General features: G+C 31.3%; 2 protein-coding genes across 2 annotated transcripts; one reads left to right on the top strand and one right to left on the bottom strand.

Annotated features, from left to right (window-relative positions):
- Positions 1-254: 254 nt before the first annotated feature.
- LOC144558768 (uncharacterized) lies at positions 255-1,351 on the bottom strand. Its single transcript, XM_078307637.1, has one exon. The coding sequence runs from the start codon at positions 1,264-1,266 to the stop codon at positions 319-321; it is 948 nt and encodes a 315-aa protein (XP_078163763.1). The 5' UTR covers positions 1,267-1,351; the 3' UTR covers positions 255-318.
- Positions 1,352-17,947: 16,596 nt separating this feature from the next.
- On the top strand, positions 17,948-19,657 carry LOC144558490 (peroxidase 2-like). The gene is made up of 2 exons (XM_078307327.1): positions 17,948-18,191; positions 18,791-19,657. The coding sequence occupies exons 1-2, from the start codon at positions 17,970-17,972 to the stop codon at positions 19,541-19,543; spliced, it is 975 nt and encodes a 324-aa protein (XP_078163453.1). The 5' UTR covers positions 17,948-17,969; the 3' UTR covers positions 19,544-19,657.
- Positions 19,658-20,099: the final 442 nt, after the last annotated feature.

Genomic DNA, 20,099 nt, shown 5'->3' with positions numbered 1-20,099 from the left:
TCTACTTTTGTTATTAATTATTTATTTTGCCTTTAAAAAATGGAAACTAGAGGAATGCCGAATGCCTCAGTTCCCAATTTCCAATTTCCAATCTTCCATCATGTAAATCCGAGGATGAGAAATAGAGATTAATTTGAGAACAAAATCACCAATTTAATCTTAGAAAAACAAACAGAAGCACCACTTTTCAATAATCTTTCTAATATGTTTACAGTCTATTGCATTCGTTTAATTCTGCACAAGCAAACAAACTAAGAAAAGAAAGAAGAAAAATAGGGACCCAAATGGCTAATCAAAATTATTATTATTGTTCAAATGCTAGGTTGGTGTCAAGATATTTAGAACGGTAACCCTTGCATTAACCAAAGCTCTGAAAACCTTTTCACTGCCGTTCTCCAGTGCTGTTATACATTTCTCCAGACCCTCCAGCTTCTCCATTGCTACCTTCCTCTCCATTCTCCTCTCCATTCCACCTTCCTTCTTCCTCTCCATTGCCCTCCTCTGTGCCCGGCTTTTCCACCTCATCAAATCCACAATCCACCAAATCTTTAACAGCTTCACAGGACCTCCTGTGGCGATTACCGGAGCAATCGGCGATGTTGCTTCGTTAGACAGCACCGCTAATCCAGAAATCAGCTCAACTGATGCTGCCGCAAGAGCAAAGGTTGCATCACAAAAGACCACAGGAAGAATAATCACACCAGTCGAATCAGGAGAGACTGATGTCTCTAGGGGCAGTGGTGATGGTTTGGTTTTTGCGGCAGTTTTGGCCCTAGTTGCAATACGAATGATGTCTTTACTAGCCTTGTGTTGGGCCCGCACGGCAGAGGCAAGCCGAGCTGAGTCCCAGCGGCGAAGCGCGGCCTGTGTCTCACCATGGAGGTGCGAAAGATTTATCAAAGAGATACGGAACAAATCATAGCAATCTGCTAGCCGCATAAGATCATCCAAATACGGGTCGGTGATTGGAGAGTTACGGAGCGGGTCGGCCGCCTGAGGGTGGCTAAGCAAATCCGACAGAGAGGCAAGGACTACAGAGATGAGATCAACACCAACCAAGAGATGTGTGGAGGAACCGACCCTTGACTCGGACCAACTCCTGAGGGATGCCACGTCATCGTCGAGGTTGGAGATGATTGGGTGGAACCTGACAGGAAGACTGGAGCTGCGGGTCCGGTAGGAGGAGCGCTTGGTGGCGATGGTGGTGAAGGTGGCGTCGGGTCTAGGCGAAGGGAAAGTGATGGTTCGACGGAAACGTCCGGCCATGTGGGCGTTTGTGAGATTTGTTTTTTGTTTGTTTCAATTTGGGATGGGGGTGATTTTATGTTCAGAAGAATGTTAGCTTCGTAGAATGTTCGACCCAAGCACTCGGAACTCAGACCTCTATACTATATGGGGGAATTTCACGTATACCCCTCAAAAACATTAAAATTACGTATTTTCCTCTCTAAACTTCAAAAACTCACAAAGTTATTCATTTTATTATCTATCATATTAAAGCTCATTTTAAATTTATAAAATATCTATTTTATCCTTTATTAAAAACATATAAAGCCCATCAAATTCAAATTTGAATCAACAGTTTATCTACCGTCCAAACTGCTTTTAAATATGTACGCGTAAGATCAGCACGAATCTTGATGCGAACACGCATGCATATTGAAGCGACGTGCACATATCTTAATGCAATGGGTAAATTTGTGAGTTTTTTAAAGTTTAGAGGGGGTCATACGTAATTTCAAACTTTAGAGGGGAAAATACGTAATCAGAATTAAATTAATAAACTGTGTGCACCTGGTTCAGGGGTCGAGCTCAGGAGGAGTCACGTGCGAGAAACGTGTCCTTAGGTCTATAATCTTGAGTCAAACAAATTTATTGGCACTACCAAAAAGTAAATTATGGTTGGGCCACGTGTCTATTATAATGTGGGGAGAGTGGGGACAGCTCCTGACTTGCACAAGTTTTGGGGTTCAAGTTGTTCCCGTGGGACCGTTAAATTTTAGATTTCCACCGCAGACTAAGGATCAAATAAAATTGAATACGTTCTATTGTGGATTTGTTCGTTTCCTACCGAATCAAAGAACGTATATCCTCCTGAACATTGCCCCCTTTGCTCTCCACAACATAAAGAAAAAAAAGACAAACTAAATCATATAGAAATTAATACAAGTAACACAAACAAAACAATCCAAGCATTGAGGTGAGAACAAAATTCGGATCCATTACTCTTGAGACAATTATTATAATATCCTATATTAGTTAATATTAATTTCTATAAATATATATATATTTTTTTAATCTAGAGCTGTTTTTTTCTTAAATATTTTGCCAGCTCTTTCCCTTTTATTTTATCATATCAAACATCTTTATTCGCTGTTACGTTCTTCCTCTTTTGAAGAACATTTTTTTTTTGTTTCTCAGCTCTTATCGTCTAATAATAAAATTTTCAAGTTTCACAACCCTTATGGTAGTGAATGCATAAACACCTGAATATTAATAACACATAATACATGTATAAGCAGGGGCGGATTCAGGATTCTCGTCAGGAGAGGCAAAAAAATTAGCTAATTGAGTTTAAATCCATTAATTAATTGGATACTTGATAAAAAAAACAATGTTTTGACTTATATTTTTCAATACTCTGACTTGTCATTTCTGATGCTCTAACTTATAATTTTAATTACCAATCATAATTCAAGAAATTTATTTTGATTTTAATCCTAAATTTAACTCGAATTACAAATTAAACATCTAGAGGGGTAAAAAAAATTTCAGGAATGACAAAGTCGATCAGAACTGATAAATCACCACTAAAATTCAAAATCCAGTGACAGCTGCCTCCCTCCGGCTCTACATGGGTCCGCCCCTGGGTATAAGCACGAAACAGTTTGAACACATAATTTTCCAAATACAAATATCTAACAATATATAATATTAACAATTTATAATGTAGATATGAACAAACAAGTCTGAACAAATAACTTTCCAAATACAAATATCTAACTATTAAAGTCCTCTATATGTAAAGTACAAAATAATTTTATCTATTTCTAAAATAGATTTTTGTGACTTAAAAAAGGATTGCTTGGAATTTGGGCTTAACATTTCTTAAATATAATTTTTCTATCATGAACCATTACGCCACATTTCTTACCAAATGAGGAACAAATTAATAATCTCTATGGATGGTAAAACTTGTCTTCGATGTTCTATAATTAATTCTTTTGTTGATTGATCCCGTTTCAAATATTTATTTTGCATACACACTTATTTCATTTGAAAAATAGGAACTATCAAAGGATAATCTTTTTATAATCAGCATTTTTTTTTTCAAAAATGCAATATCTAGAACTTTTAGTGTGCAATCCGTGCAACTTATCGTATGCGTGTGCCACGCACAAAGATAGTGCATCTATTGATTAAGTAATATCTGAGCCAAATCAAACAAGCCTTACTTCATATATAAATAAAAGAGTTGAGATTCTTTGATGATCAATATTTTAATAATCTTAACAACACACTTTATAATTCACTTTTTATTTTTTGAAACAGAAAATTAGTTATAGACGTGTTTGTTGACTTGTGCATTGGTTGTTTATAAAAAAAAAATTTGTTATTCTTGTGTTATATAATATTTTTCACATATGTTGTTAAATATGGATCTGAGTGAGGCAGTGTATGCATAGAGCACTTTCGTCCGTACAATGGATTCATATTTTTATTTTCAAAATCTAAATAGTTGATCTGAACTATTTATCATAATTTCCATATGAAAATGTATTTGGTTGCAAATCACTAATTTCAATTTGTTTACTATTTATTTGAATAGATAAAAAATCACTAATTTCAATTGGTCTAGAATCTTTAGATCAAGTGATTTTGTACCTATTTTAAAATTAAAATAGAAAAAAATTCTAAAAAAATAAAATTTGACATCAAAGCACATTTTTATATAAAGATTATATTGAATGAAACATATTAGTTGCTTAGATTTCAAAAATAGGAATATATATTTATAGTACGGATCAAAATACGCTATGCATAGTATCATAGCCTCACTCATATAGATCATGATAAATTTTATATCACCTAATTAACGGTGAAACTTATCAAATTCATCATTTTTATTTATAATATATATAAATGATAATTCATTAGTCGAAACCTTTGACAATTTATTTTCTATTATTACCAAGATTGACAACCCACCTTATAAAAAAAAAAAGGAATATGCTAACTGTTGCTTACAAAATTCACTGGGTCAGTAGACAACTCTATATAAAATTAAATGTAAATTATAATTCAATATAAATATGTGTAAATTATTATGATAAGCATGAATTATCTAAAGAAAAGAGTAAGACTACAGTATTATAATTCAAATATGTTGTTTTTCTCAAAGAAAAGCAACACTCTTCTTTTCTCTCTCTCTCTTCTCTATTTCTTTGTCCTTCTCTGTTCTCACTCTAAAATAGGATGCTGTTTTCCTTTAAGAAAAACAACGGATTTGGATCCACAAACTATGCATGGTGCACATTGGTTCGTACTAAAGATTTATATCTTCACTTACATGAGTCCAAATAGTTGATTGACACAATTAATATGATTTTTATGTAAATATGTATAATTTGAATGTCAAATTTTTCATTTTTTTTTTACTTTTCACCAAACTCTTTAGTGAACTTAACTTAAAAAATTTATCATAATAATTTCAATTAACAAATCCAAACATTTGGAATCAACATATTTAGCGAGTAATGTGTTTACATGTCGAATTTATAAATTTTTAACTTAATTCAGTGTAAAGTCAAACAGTAAAAATTAAGTTTTATTTAATTTTTATTTTTCATTATTTTTAGATCACTAGACTTTATATAAAATTAATTCAAAAATATGTATTTGTGAAGTAGCTAGATCGGTTTCGACAGTTTAAATTTGTTGAAAAATTAATATAATACATTTTAAAATCAAACTTGAAAAAAAAAACTTGATAATCTTAGAATACTCTAATCCTAATTTATTTATTTACTAGAATTTGCATGTAGTAATTACTTCTGATATGTTGCTACATTCTTATTAGCTGACGTGTGCTAAGATGAAATCTTCTACAAAAGAGCCAAATTATTTTCCAATAAAAATATCAGTTTCCAAACATGTTAGGACAAATGAAACCTACTTCAAAATTGACATAGTGTAGGTTTAGGTAATCGCCTACCTGAATATACGATATATCTGCCAACACTACTACAGAATAAGTGATTGCACACGGACATAAACCGGCGAGCTACATGGATTTTCCTGTCGCATGAAATGCGAGGGTGTAGAAATTCTTGAACATTTACACACGGATATTTACCCATGTACAATTACTGATAGCTACACGGATTCTTACATAAACAGCCGTGTACAATTCCTTGACAGTGGCTCTCTCCATAACCGAGCTACACGGATTCTTACATAAACAGCTATGTACGATTACTCTTTTTACACAGATATTTAGCTAAATGTCCATGTACAATTACTCTTTCTACACGGATATTTAGCTAAATGTCCATGTACAATTACTCTTTCTACATGGATATTTAGCTAAATGTCCGTGTAGCTCTCTTATTTTTTTTTATGTTTAAATACATTTCTACACGGACATTTAGTTAAATGTCCATATATAATTGTCTCTTTTTTAATGTTTAAATACCTTTCTACACAGACTTTAGTTTAAATGTCAATGTAGAATTGTTTTTTTTTCCAATTTTTTTTAATGTTTAATTACCTTTCTACACGGACTTTAGTTAAATGTCTGTGTAGAATTGTCCTTTTTTCCATTTTTTTATGGTGGCTAGCCTCCAATTTTGCTAGCCATTTAAAATTAGAATTTCAAAACAAAGAAACATTAAACAGATGCCTTTTAAACTTAGAATTCCAAAACTATACAACAGTATAAATAATTCATGTACACTAAATTATACAAAATTATACAAATCCATATTGAGCATTACAAAATTTAAATTGAAACCACCTTGTCCACATATATCTGACATCGTCGATCTGCTCCTTGGTGTAACACTTTTGCTTTGGTCCATACTACAATTATAATTTGGTATTAGTTAGTAACAATAAAAGGTAAAATATTACAATTCATGCAACATATATATATACAAAGCCTTTTGTACATGCAATCCCATGTGATAAAACATAACATATACTCCTCAAGATCCAATACAATGTTTGTATAAAAGTTATATCATTACCACTTAGTAACCACATGATTAAGCTTTGGCCTCAAATTGCCAAAACGCTTGGTTATGATCTAATTTGGACCGAAATTTTATACAAACTAAGGCGTATTAGATCCAAGATATCAAAAAAGAGTATGCATGTGATCCATGACATGATGTCTCTTGGTTAAAGATCTCTAACATATTGCATCTCCAAATGACATTCATCAATATATATGTGCATACATAATAGAGAATAAAAATTCTCAGTTAAAATTTTCGTCCAAAATTATAAGAAAATATATATACATAAAATTAATTGAATCTGTATAGCTTTTATACGAACCACTGAAAATCAATTTCGTAAAAAAAAAATTATTGCATATTATATGAATTTAGAATTTCTCTGATATCAAATGATAGTCTTAATAATTCATGACGTATTTTACAATTAAAAAATACAAGCAATCCAGAATCCGTAAATCCAAAATAAAATAGCAAAGTAATTTAAATCTTACAGTTCTAAAGTGCAGACATCTTTAGGCGGAAGCGTTAGTATTGATCTTCAACGGTTTTCCTCAGATCTAATGATGGACCCCTTAGGTGTTTTATTTACTTCTCACTTTCAAAGATCTCATATCCGACCTCCTTATGTGTAGAAATCAGACCAACATTCAATACAGAGAGAGAGAGAGTATTAATTGATCAAAGCGGTGCTAGAAGAAGAAAGCCTTTTATATAACCAAAACTCTAAAATAACATTTCTACACGGCTCTTTATTAAACATCCGTGTAGCTCTCTCAAGACTTTCTACACTGTTATTTAAACATAAAACCGTGTACAATTTCTACATTTCTACACAACTCTTTATATAAAGGTCCGTGTAGCTCTCTCAAGCTTTCTATACTGTTATTTATAAAAACATCCATGTACAATTCCTACATTTCTACACATTTCTTTAATAAATATCCGTGCAGCTCTCTCAAGGCCTTCTACACTGTTATTTAAACAATAATCCATATACAATTCCTAATAAACGTCCGTGTAGCTCTCTCAAGGCTTTCTACACTGATTCTTTAATAAATATCCGTGTAGAGATCCCACAGATATTTCAGGCTTCCAAAAAATTACAATTTCTATACGATTTTTATATAAAATTGTCAAATCTGTGTACAATGTGCAGTGTACAATGACCATTTTTGTAGTAGTGCAAGTTAAGGATTATCAATGAAATGAGGACTTAGACCCGTGTTTCTACCTCAAGAAAAGGGGGAACTTTCCTTTTAAGTCATTTTCTTTATTAGTTCATGCTACTAAATGAGTAAAAGAGAGAGTAGAAGGACAAAATCGATATTTAGAGAAAAATTTTCTCTTAGCTCTCAAAATTAGAAATATTGCCCTTACACCTTGTTTGGATGGAGAGTAGAGGAAAGAAGGGGAGGTGAAGAATAGAAAGGAATATTAACATATTTAACTTTTTTGTGTTTGGATGATTAATGAGAGAAAATAAATTTAACTTTCATTTCCGTCTTATTTCTTGTTTGGTTGATTAAAATTTAGAAGGTTAATGAGAAATTGGATGGTTGTTGTAAGTTTGTGACAAAAAACTTGTATGAGAATTATATTGGTAAGATGTAGAGTTTGACATTTGTATTATTTTTTCTAAAAATATTTGCAACAAAATTTCTTTCTATCCGTTACACCCCAAATTGGGAGGGAAACCGATTTTATTGATTATAATGATATGAGGTTAAACCTTTCACCTCCTGTACCCTTCACCTCCGATATAATTTTATAAACCAAACACGATCCGATGAAAAGTTTTATTTTATTTCCATTCCCTCCCTTCCTCTACTCTCCATCCGAACAAGGTGTTAGTTTAGAATTCCATTTAGCATTTTATTTTCATTCTTTTTAGAATTTTTTTACGAGTAGAATTTAACTCCAAAACTTCTCACCAAACTCTTTAGTGAAATTAACTTCAATACTTATCAAAATGATTTCAATCAACAAATCCAAACATTTGAAATCAATATATTTTACAAGTGATATGTCTACATGTCAAATTGATAAATTTTTGACTTAATTTAATGTAAAATCAAACAGTAAAAATTAAGCTTTATTTAATTATAATATATTTAGTTTTCATTATTTTTAAATCGCTTGACTTTATATAAAATTAATTCGAAAATATATAAATTTGATATGTAAATGCATAATTTGTGAAATAGATAGATTGATTTCAACAGTTTAAATTTATTTAAAAATTAACACAATAAATTGTAAAGTTAAGCTTGAAAAAAAAAAACTTGATAAGCTTAGAATACTCTAATCCTAATTTATTTTTTTACTAGAATTTGCATGTTGTACTTCTGATATGTTGCTACATTCTTATTAGCTGAGGTGTGCTATGATGAAATCTTCTACAAAAGAGCCAAATTATTTTCCAATAAAAATATCAGTTTCCAAACATGTTAAACCTACTTTAAATTTTACATAGTGTAGGTCTAGGTAATCGCCTGCCTGAATATACCTGCCAAGTTAAGGATTCTCACAATTGTTAAAATATTGGAACCTAATGAATAGTCAGTAAGATATTATTAATTTATTTTATCAGAAAGGTTTAGTGTTTAACTAGATAAGGGATTGAATCACAAGAAACTTTATATTATCACAGAAGAAGAGTAGAATTAAATTTAGGTTAAGCTTATCAAGAATTTTGATTTTAAAATTTACCGAATTGGATTAATGCGATGAATCCAAACTGTTAAGTTGATTTGCATCATTTATGAATAATGTCTTTACATATAAATTTTTTGAATTAATTTAGTATAAAATCAAGTAGTAACAAATATTAGGTATATAAGTCCATTTTAGGGAGAATTTCATGTTACCTTCACAAAAACATTGAAATTACATATTTCTCCCTCTAAAATTCATAAATTCATATTTAACTTTCTAAATTAAAAAAAATATTAAAAAATTTATTGACTTTTTAATTAAGAATCATTAAAAATAGAAAAACAGAATCCCGAAACTATATATAAGTGTTTTTGTATTAAGTAACATCCCAAAAATATTACTTGTACAATAAGTTGACTATTTTAAATTTGCAAATAACTAGTCCAAACAAATACATGACATGATGTAATGTAACCTACAAATGTTACAAATTATAGGCCTAAAAAGGAGGGATGGGCCCGGCCCAAAATTTCATAGGGATAATAGTAACAATTTTAAAGAGCCTCTACTCCTTATTTTGGTCCATTTATCCCCCAAATTTGACTACATATTTGGGCCTCAGAAATTTTTGGCATGGCGTATAAATTTATCAACAGGCGTTTTCATTTCTTCCAGCAATTTAATTTCTTTATTTATTTTTACTTCATTACCAACGATCGATATTACATTCGTATAAATTTATCCTCCCATGTACCTGACTCAACACAATTGAAACGGATGGTCTAGATTTACTCTCAGCCGGTTCTTTCTCGGGATGACACAAGGGGCAGTATTATTTGTGTTTTGAGATTTGTGTCGAGTTAAAAAGAACAATTTGGGACTGTCTGATTCAATTGTACTCGGTCCGGTAACCTGAGGGGATGTGAAGCACTAGAGCCACAACTGTGAAGAAGAATATAGTACATTTATTATGAAACATTGTTGTTAGGGTTTGTTAAAATATTGATATAAACAAGGTACAAAATAATTGAGGTACTGTTACATGTAAGCAGTTGTAATTAATGTAAATAATTATGCATGTGATGTCTAATTTTGTATGTTCTTTAATTATGTGTTGTTTCAACAATTTTAATGAGTGTTGTTTCAACAACTGTAATATGGTTCATTATGGCTAGTAAATTTGGAGAATAGCCAAAAATATAAAGAGGAGAGTTCAAATGCTTCGTTATAATTTTGTGTTCCAATCATGTTCCTGTATTCTTATTTTTTTTTTTTTTTTAAAAACGTTCGTAGAGGCTGCGAAGTTATGAGGGGGAATCAAACTCTCGATCTTTGGTTATTGTTCTTATCTTCGTTTTCAAAGTCTTAATAGGCGATCTAAACCACTCGACATGATTTTTATATTAAAATACGCTTAGAGACCAAATTTTATATTTCTGTTTTTTAGAAAAATTACTTTTTTTATAGGTACAAAATTACTATTTTTTAAAGAAACTTCATATTTTTTTTTATATGCTTTGTCAAAATCGGAAACTAAAATGAGACATTGCCTCCTCAAAAAAAAATATTTATCCTTTTTTTTTTTTGGTATAACTAGGTCAACTTTCTCTCTTATATAATAGGAAGCCTTGAAAATCAATTATAATACACCAGCAAAAGCTAAAATTGGCAGCTTTCTCATCACTCTCAAATCCTACAGTTTACAGTATATATTAATTATAAATTGGGTGCAAAAAAATGCATTCAAAATTCAATCTGTCCTCCCCGCCACAAATTAAATCATTTAAGATTGATTGACTTCGGTCACACCCTTGATAGCTACTATCAAGTTTTCAAAAAAAAAAAAAGACTTAGTCGCACCACAAATTAAATCTCCAAGGTTTGAAAAATTGATCTAACGCGGCAACATCGATCGATCCTTTCAATTCCTTGACAAGCTAGCACTTTGCACCGTTAGCTAAATTCCCACGAAGAAAATAAAGACGAGAACAAGATTGTCACTATCTTGATTTGTAGAAATTAGCTAGCTAGCTAGTTGCTTTGGGACAACATTAATTTTCTAGCACGAAATATATATATATATATATATATATAGAGAGAGAGAGAGATGGACTATGGTGCATTGCAATGCATGAACTCCCTTATGCATTGCACTATAATCACGGATTTAAAGTCCAAACGACCGATCCGAACCGTTAGATATTTAATCCATATTGAAATGTGCTTGGAGACCAAATTTTACATTTTTTGGAATTTTTTTACTATTTATTAAGTATTTTTGAAAATTGCTGTTTTGCTGTGAACAGTAAAAAACAGTAAAAATTTCTGGACCATCAGATCAGCGACTTTCAAAATTGCTTAATAAATAGTAAAAAAATTCCAAAAAATATAAAATTTGGTCCCCAAGCACATATTAATATGAAGAACAAGATGAACGGTTCAGATTAGTCGTTTGGACTTTAAATCTATAATTAATAGTGCAATGCATAAGAGGGTTCATGCATTGCAATGCACCATAGCCCATCTCTCTCTATATATATATATTGTAACATTCGAAAATTTAATTTTTTTTTTTTTAATAATTTTGGATTTATTTATCAATTTAGAAAACTTAACGGTTTATTTATAAAAAGTTTAAATAAATTTCTTTGAAATAATATTTGATTTATTTATCAATTTCATAAACTTAAAGTTATATTATAATAAGTGTATACGCTACTCCATGGAGTAAAACGCGTTGGTACTCCACGCTGTATTTTCATTTTGAAAGTCCAAACGGCAGATTCGAACCGCTCAACTTTTAATCCATATTAAAATGTACTTGGAGACCAAATTTTATATTTTTTTTTGGATTTTTTTTACTATTTATTAAGCATTTTTGAAATTTGTTGTTTTGCTGTGAATAGTAAAAAAATTTGGACCATCGGATCAACAATTTTCAAAAATGCTTAATAAATAATAAACAAATTCCAAAAAATGTAAAATTTGGTCTCCAAGCACATATTAATATGGAGAACAAGATGAACGGTTCGGATCAGTCGTTTGAATTTTCACAATAAAAATATAACTACATGGAGCACCAACGCGTTTTACCATGTATGTTTGTCCAATCGGCCCCATGCATGATTATCCACCGCATTTCCCATTTTTTTCTTAATCCTTAAATACATTAGCTTAAGCTTTCTTTCTCTTTTTCGGTAGAACAAACAAAAATGATAAAAACAAAAACAGAGAAAGAGTATAAGAAAAGAGAAGAGAAAAACATAAAAGAAAAGGTGAGAAAATAATAAAAGGAAGATTTCATTAAAAATTATTGCGATCAGACGTAATTACAAAATAAACAGACAATACGAGATTTTTATGCCAAATTGCTTGCGAGTTCATCTTTTTGACCTATAATATCAGGTGCGGGTTACTGGACTTGTTTGATATTACATTTCTAAGAATTGAATTGTTATTCGTTTGTCATATTGAATGATTGTTTGTTGTATTATTTGAGATGTGTGAATTATATGCACAATCCAATCAAATTATAACCGGATTATATACGGTACTGTTGACCTGTCATTTCGAATGGTTCATCGTTTTGTATTATCTCCTATTTTGGATTCTTATTGAAAGTCACCAATGAAATTGTATGTGTTCACATGATGTGAATGAATATTGGGTTCTACGGTCAATGACAGGTTATTGTGTTCTACGGTCTATGACCGGACATTTTGTTCTACTGTCATTGAACGGTTATTGCGTTCTACGGTCACACGACACGGTCACACGACAATGACCGGTTATTGAGAATAGAGGAGGGTTCAAATGCCTTCATTTTTTGTGCCTCCACCATGCCTTCATTTTTTAAAACTTTAATAATTCAAAATTTAAAATTTAAAAATCAAAATAAAACCGTTGAATATGATCTATATCATTTTATCTATGCACATGTAAAAAATTATGACATTTCAATTTTATTTTGATTGTCATCAAGAGCTTGTAAAAAATGCACTAATTTGGATGATTTCTAGACGTTGATTTTTGAACTTATTGATTCACATAAAAACAAAATTGAAATGTGATAATTTTTTATGAGCACATAGAGAAAATAACATAAATCACATCTAACGGTTTTATTTTGACTTTTAAGTTTCAAATCTTGAGTTATTAAAGTTTTAAAAAATAGAGACATGATTGTGGCACAAAAAATGGAGGCATTTGAACCCTCCTCTTGAGAATATTATGATGACTATTATTATTTAGCGTTTACTATTCGTGGGTCATTTTCGTACGTGGTAATGACAAATTTGATTATTCTTTTGGAAATGAAGAATTTTGAGTGTATTTGAATGCGATATATTATCTCACTATTAACCAGACCCTAACACATCTATTTATATAACTATACCTGATATTATGAAATTAAGTCGAAGATATCTCTTGAGCTTCGTTTGAAATCTCTTATGTTGGTATTCGTTTGAATATGATGATGGAGCATTAGCATTTAATAATATCTAAATTAACCTGTAAATGTCAATTTGCGAGGATTTAATTCTGGATATGGATTGATTGCAAGTCCAGTGACTTTATTGTGGCAAATTCGCACTGAGAGATAATATTACTATTATTTCTCATCCCCATCCTTTTAGAATTTTTCAGGTTTATTACACAAATGTGAAGAGACGCCTTTGGATTACACATGACAGCATGACCACATAAAAGAGAGGGTTTTGGGTTATTGAAACTGATAGGATGCGAGATCCATTTTTTTTAACATTGTTTGTCGCATTTTGTCAGTTAAATTTTGTAAATAATATTGGGATGTGGTTAAATGATAATGGTCTTATTGGTAATGTATATAAAAGATCCACTACCTTGAATATATGTTTAATAAATATACACGGCACGCTGTTGTATGATGTATTTGGGGTGTGATAGTTAAAATAGTATCAGAGCATGGATATGCAGTGCCAATAAATCATTCGATGTCAAGTGAACGTCGATAAGATTTGATCGAGGCATTGTTATCATTTACGGAATTCCCTCTTGTCTATAATGGACTGATCTTTACAAACACACACACACACACACACACACACAAATTGGGGAAAATTAAAAGATGTATCTATAAAAGACGAGTTCACATTAAACTTCATAATCGTAAAACTCTAAAGACATAATCCAACTTTTATTTATTTATATTTATAAATATTATTTGTTTCACATGGTCGATAGAGTACATTTCCAATTTCTTACAATAGTAGTGAATTGGTTTATATAAATATTTAGCAAGAATATGAAACTAAATTAGTTAAGTATATATTCAACAATTTATGTGAGTAACATTATTAGGAATAAAACTTGCATATATGTTAAACGAAGAAGAAAAATTACAGTATATTATTTCTTTAATTAGGAAGGCGATATTTATTGAGTTTGTAGTTGTATGGGTTAACATTGTAATTATTATGGTACCGATAAGAAAGTTTTCTTTATGAGGGACATCTGTTAACAATTATAAATGTTTAATTATAATTATAATGGATGTATAAACTCTCATAAATTTTATATACTACATGTATAGTATACATTATTTATACATGACTAATTTATCATATTAAGATGTATTAATATTCCATATGAGATTTGAAATTATCGAGCACACACAAAAAAAAATCTCAGATATTGGAAGTCATTTTACCAAGCAATAATATATGTTAACTAAAATATATAGTTATATGAGATAATTGAGATAATATTAGTTTTCCAATTAGTTATGATTGTCCTAAGTATATGCTTGATTAAAATATATTTGGTCTTAGTAAATCTATTAAATTGCTAGTACAATATTTATAAAATATATTCTCCGTGGTACCATTTAATTATGATGTGATCTTAATCGGTTGAATTTTGAGGGAAAGAATTGTAACATCCGAAAATTTAATATATATTTTTAATAATTTTGGATTTATTTATCAATTTAGAAAAATTAATGATTTATTTATAAAAAGTTTAAATAAATCCTGGAATTGGCTTTGGACCTTTTTCTGCACAGCTTAGATGGAAGGCGAAGAAGGCCCCCTTCCCGAGGGATTTGTATCCTCTCAAGTATTGCCGAGGATTATCCTCACTTTACGGTTTGAGATTAAATCTCAACTGTTTGGGATTCGAGCTAGCATAGGAGGTAGCATTATTGGGCTTTGATATTCGCGCCAAGTTAAAAAGAATGGTCCAGATCTAATAATTGTAAAAGATTCCCTTATCAGGTATTGGAGAGGATGTGACTTCCTTCCGGAGGGGACCAAGCCATCAGTGTTCTTGTTACGGGAGCATGTGTTGTAATTGGCCATCTTGACTGAGGTGATGATCGGTGGCAGAGATGCATAAAGATTCTTCTCTCTCTTGGTTGCCTTGATGATCACGGCGTAAATACTATGAAGGTAGACTTAACAGGACTTCTGAGAGCATCTAACTTTTAGTGATTGATTGCTTCTTACTTGCGTTAATACAAAACGATAAACCATTCCAAATGACAAGTCAACGGTACCATATATAATCTGGTTATAATTTAATTGAGTTATGCATATAATTTACACATCTCAAATAATGTAAGATACAATCATTCAACATGACAAATAAATAACAATTCAATTCTTAAAAATATAATATCAAACAAGTTCAGTAACCCCATACCTGATATTGTAGGGCAAAAAGATGAATTTTAAAAAATATAAAATTTGGTTTGGATTAACTATTAGAATTTTGTAAATGAAAATATTGATCCGTATCACTAACAAAATCGTGATATGCATAGTACCATAATCTCATTCCATTCTTTTAGTTATTTTGTTGTGGCTATCTTTTCAATTTCTTTACTTTTTTTTGTTTTATTAACATGTTTGCAATCTACAAAAAAAAGTAATATTCTCAACTTACTTTCATCTGATGAGATAGTCAAAATTAATTATTGATTTTTTTTTAAGTATAATGTGTCTGAGGTGAGGAATTTGTTTCTGAGATGCACGTATAATTTGATTTATGAGAATATTTAATGGATTTGAATCTCCTGCCCCCAGAGTCACTGCGGAGTGGGACCGGTTACTGTTAAAGGATTTAATTATTGTTACTTTTTTTAAATGAGGGCCCACCCGCAGTGACTCTGGAGGCAGGAATTTCCTGCCCCCAGGGGAGCAAACGATTCGGTCCCATATTTAATAGCCAATATTCATAGCAAGCTAAAATTTTATAGCAATCTTTCTTTTCTGAGGTAGCAGAATATTTCTGTGTAAAGTTCGGATCACAAAAAAATAATAAAGGATTCATTGATCACTTGGCCCTTTGTTTTCATTATTCCAATATCTTTCTCCTACGTGGCATTGTGAGGGAGTCGGGAAGAAGAAGAAAAAAAAAAAAAAAAAAGCAAAACGCGTGGAGAAAAAGAAATGAAACGCGTCCGGAATTTTAACAAAGCAAATTACTATGTGACTTTTCATGTGGTGTATACTTTTTTTAATTAAATTTAGATTTCTATACGCTTGACTATATGAAACAGGTATATAAAATCAATTATGAACGCAAATCCATGGGGGATTGAAAAGTCCAAGAATGCAACAAGTACTCATCATACGTGGTTAATTTGTTTTTAGATATGTAGAAATCACTTGATCTGAATGGTACAGAATTTTAAGATCAAGTGATTTTCTACATATCTAAAATAATAGTAAAAAATTCTAAAAAATATATAAAATTTGATTTGCAAGTACATATTTATATGGGGATCATGTTGAACGGTTTGGATCGACTGTTAGGATTTTGAAAACTCAAATATTGAACCGTTGCACGGAGACCCTCTATACTACGCGTAGCATATTAGCATTTTCCTAGCATAATTTTCAGCTCACAATTTATATGGCCCGATATAATTTAATTCATATTTAATTTAATAATTAGTCATTAATTTTGTTCCAAAATAATTTGACTTGTAGGACATTTCCTACAAGAAAAAACTAAATTTTGACTAAAGTCAATTTAAGAAAAAAGGATGGAAATGTGATGCTAATTGTCCATATATTTTTTTTCAGTGCAGCTATGTATCTCAAGTCAATATTAGATTGCTGAAATTAATTGTTTTCATTAAAATTATAATTTAAGCTATTCTAAGAAATACATTACAAACTAAAACTCTGTTCTATAAGAAATAAAAGTCTACTCCAGTTGTTTGGCACCAACCTTTATAAGAACTATTTTCCTGATTTCAATGAAGTGGACTTATTCCCACTTTGTTAAAAAAAAATAATGAAACAGATTAACATACCAGTTATTTAGAAAGATAGATAACATATCATATTAAACATTGTAAAACGTACTTTCTCATTTCTGAACTCTTGCTAACAACAGTACATCTTTTAATTTAGTACTTTTGTAAAGAGATGCATTTTAATTTCATATGTATACAATTTCTAAGAACAATAACCTCAATCAATTTTTTTTTTTCTGAAAATTTTCACAAAGGCTGTGAAGTCGTGAGAGAGAATCGAGCTTTCAACTTTTGAATAACCAACAATTTTAGAACTTTGTTCCTAGCAACTATGCTACCTCCCCTTTCTTTAATCTCAATCAATTATTGTTAATGACTTTAGAGATCAGTAATCACAAAAGTAACTAGCTAATGATTTTTTTTTTTTGTACCAAATTAAGAATATGTAATTGATTGAAATACTAGGCAATAATTTCTCAATGAGGTGACATCATGTATATCACCAATACAAAATAACATAAATGCAATATTGTAACTTATAAGTAATACATATAAAACTATATAAAATAGATAAATACGGTAAGAACTAGTATTTAAAAGAGCGTGATACCACTATTAAACAGCTAAGAAATTAAAATATCCATGAAGAAAGAGAACATTCTGCCGATTTTTTTTTTTTTTTTTTTTTGTATGACTTGGTCTACTTTCTCTCCTATATAATAGGCAGCCTTGAAAATCAATTCCAATACACCAACGAAAGCTCAAATTAGAAGCGCTTCTCTCTCGGCTCTGAAATCCTACAATAGTATATATATATTAATTACAAAATGGGTGCCAAAGGTACATTTAAAATTCAAATTTTCCTCTCATGTATTCTCCTTTTTGGTACAATGGCGACGAAATCTCTGGAAATTGGGTACTACAGGTGCACAAATACTTGCCCTCAAGCAGAAGAAATTGTGAAAGGAATAGTGTACAAGTATGTCTTACAAAACCCTGGCCTCGGTGCCGGCCTGATCAGAATGTTCTTCCATGACTGCTTTGTTAGGGTACGTATCTTGACAACCATTTATACATTTTGCTTAATTAACGGTTCCTCAATATATCATTCACCAATTATATTTAATTATTGAGCCTATACTAAAGACTTCGAAACTCATTAAAATCTCTAAAAAAATTGCCTTAATATATAATACCGCTTGAGCTAATATATAGTTCGGTTAGATACATAGCAGTGTTGTCATTAAATTTAACTATATATGACAATATTAATTAGGTGCTTCATTTTGGGACAATAACAATTTTGTCACTAGCTCACAAATTCGCTACTGAAGAAGTGTCATACAAAAACAGGCATTTGAATTTTTATCTTAGCGCGTACTTGTTATAAAAAACTAAATATTCTTTATCATTTATATAATATCAGGATAGATTAAACATTATTCTGGTTGGTTAGTAGCATCCATAAGTAGAGACATATATATAATTCCGCATAAACTTCATTAAAGTGATTTCCCTGCGCAACGTACACTAAATTATTTATCAATACAATACGTACGTTACCATATTTATATTATGATTGTCATCAAACAGTAGCTATAGTAACATATTTCTTTTTCTTCGGTTATTCTCTCTATATATGTGTTAGGGTTGTGATGCTTCCATCTTACTTGATAAATCTTCACATAATCCAAACCCTGAGAAATTGGCGGTACCAAACAATCATAGCCTTCGTGGCTTTGAAGTGATTGATGAGGCGAAATCAGCTGTTGAGCATGTATGTCCTGGTGTCGTCTCCTGTGCAGATATCATCGCCTTTGCAGCACGTGATGCGACTTATTTCCTTGGAAAGATCTCCTACGAAATTCCTTCAGGAAGACTCGACGGAAGGATCTCCATCGCAGATGAGGTCAAGGCGCTTCCCTCTCCTTTCCACAATCTCACTGTAGTGAAGGCCCTCTTTGCAGCTCAGGGGCTCTCTGCAGACGATGTGGTTATACTTTCCGGGGCTCACTCAATTGGCCGCTCTCACTGCTCGTCCTTCAGAAGGCGCCTCTACCCCGTCATCGACCCCACGATGGATCAAAAGTTTGGATATTTTCTGAGAACCAAGTGTCCGGAAAATGCACCGGTGGATGGTGTTGTCCTTCAGGATTTTGTTACACCGAGCAAGTTGGATACCCGGTACTACCGAAATGTTGCTGAACTCAAAGGGCTCTTCTTCTCGGACTGGAGCCTCTTGACAAGCAGTGAGACAGTGAACCTTGTTCACGACTTTCGGACTACACCTCAGCACTTTGAGACAAAGTTTGCGGAATCAATGGTGAAAATGGGCAACATTCTGATGCTCCCCGGCACGAAGGGTGAGATCAGGAAGTCATGTCGCGCTGTGAATTACTGAGGCAGCTGCTCTTTGCATTACTAATGTGTGCATGCGTGATTTTTTTTTGTTGTTTTCTTTTTTTATTATTTCTTGCGTCTTCAATTTTTTTTTATTCCATTTAAATCCTGATTTGGCTGATGAATTTATTGCGTGATATTTATAAAGTGTAAAATAAAAAAATAAATTTCATGTAACTTTTCATATAATTTCATTTTCAATTATATATGAAATGGGTGAAAAGTTGAATGGTGTTATTGACTCAAATCTCTGTCATGCTACTTAATTCATTTCTTTTCCAAAGATTTTTTTTTCCTTTGGACAAAAAGGCTAATTAGCTAGAGTGTCACGAATTTCAATTGAAAATATGTTTTTGTTGTTGTTGTTGTGTTAGACGTACACACATATAAATTAATTATGTATATAGTTGTTCGGTCAATAACTGAAGTGGAAGAGTTTGATCGGTATGCGTCAATATTTTTCTTTACGCAATTAAATTTTGGAATCGACTCAATTTTTCTCGTTCATCTCCCAGTCAATAACTACTTTGGTGACTGTTAACTAACTGAACTTCATT

The sequence above is a fragment of the Carex rostrata genome, chromosome 8 (assembly GCF_964058835.1).
Source record: "Carex rostrata chromosome 8, lpCarRost1.2, whole genome shotgun sequence".
Classification (NCBI taxonomy): Eukaryota; Viridiplantae; Streptophyta; class Magnoliopsida; order Poales; family Cyperaceae; genus Carex; species Carex rostrata.
The sequence above is the reverse complement of the archived record's forward strand: the minus strand, read 5'-3'. Positions and strand labels throughout refer to the sequence as shown.

What these genes read in the sequence shown, in the direction of transcription:
- LOC144558768 (XM_078307637.1), bottom strand. Translation starts at nt 1,266, where the DNA reads ATGGCCGGACGTTTCCGTCGAACCATCACTTTCCCTTCGCCTAGACCC.
- LOC144558490 (XM_078307327.1), top strand. Translation starts at nt 17,970, where the DNA reads ATGGGTGCCAAAGGTACATTTAAAATTCAAATTTTCCTCTCATGTATT. An exon ending in TCCATGACTGCTTTGTTAGG is followed by an intron (nt 18,192 to 18,790) that starts GTACGTATCTTG and finishes TATATGTGTTAG; the next exon opens with GGTTGTGATGCTTCCATCTT.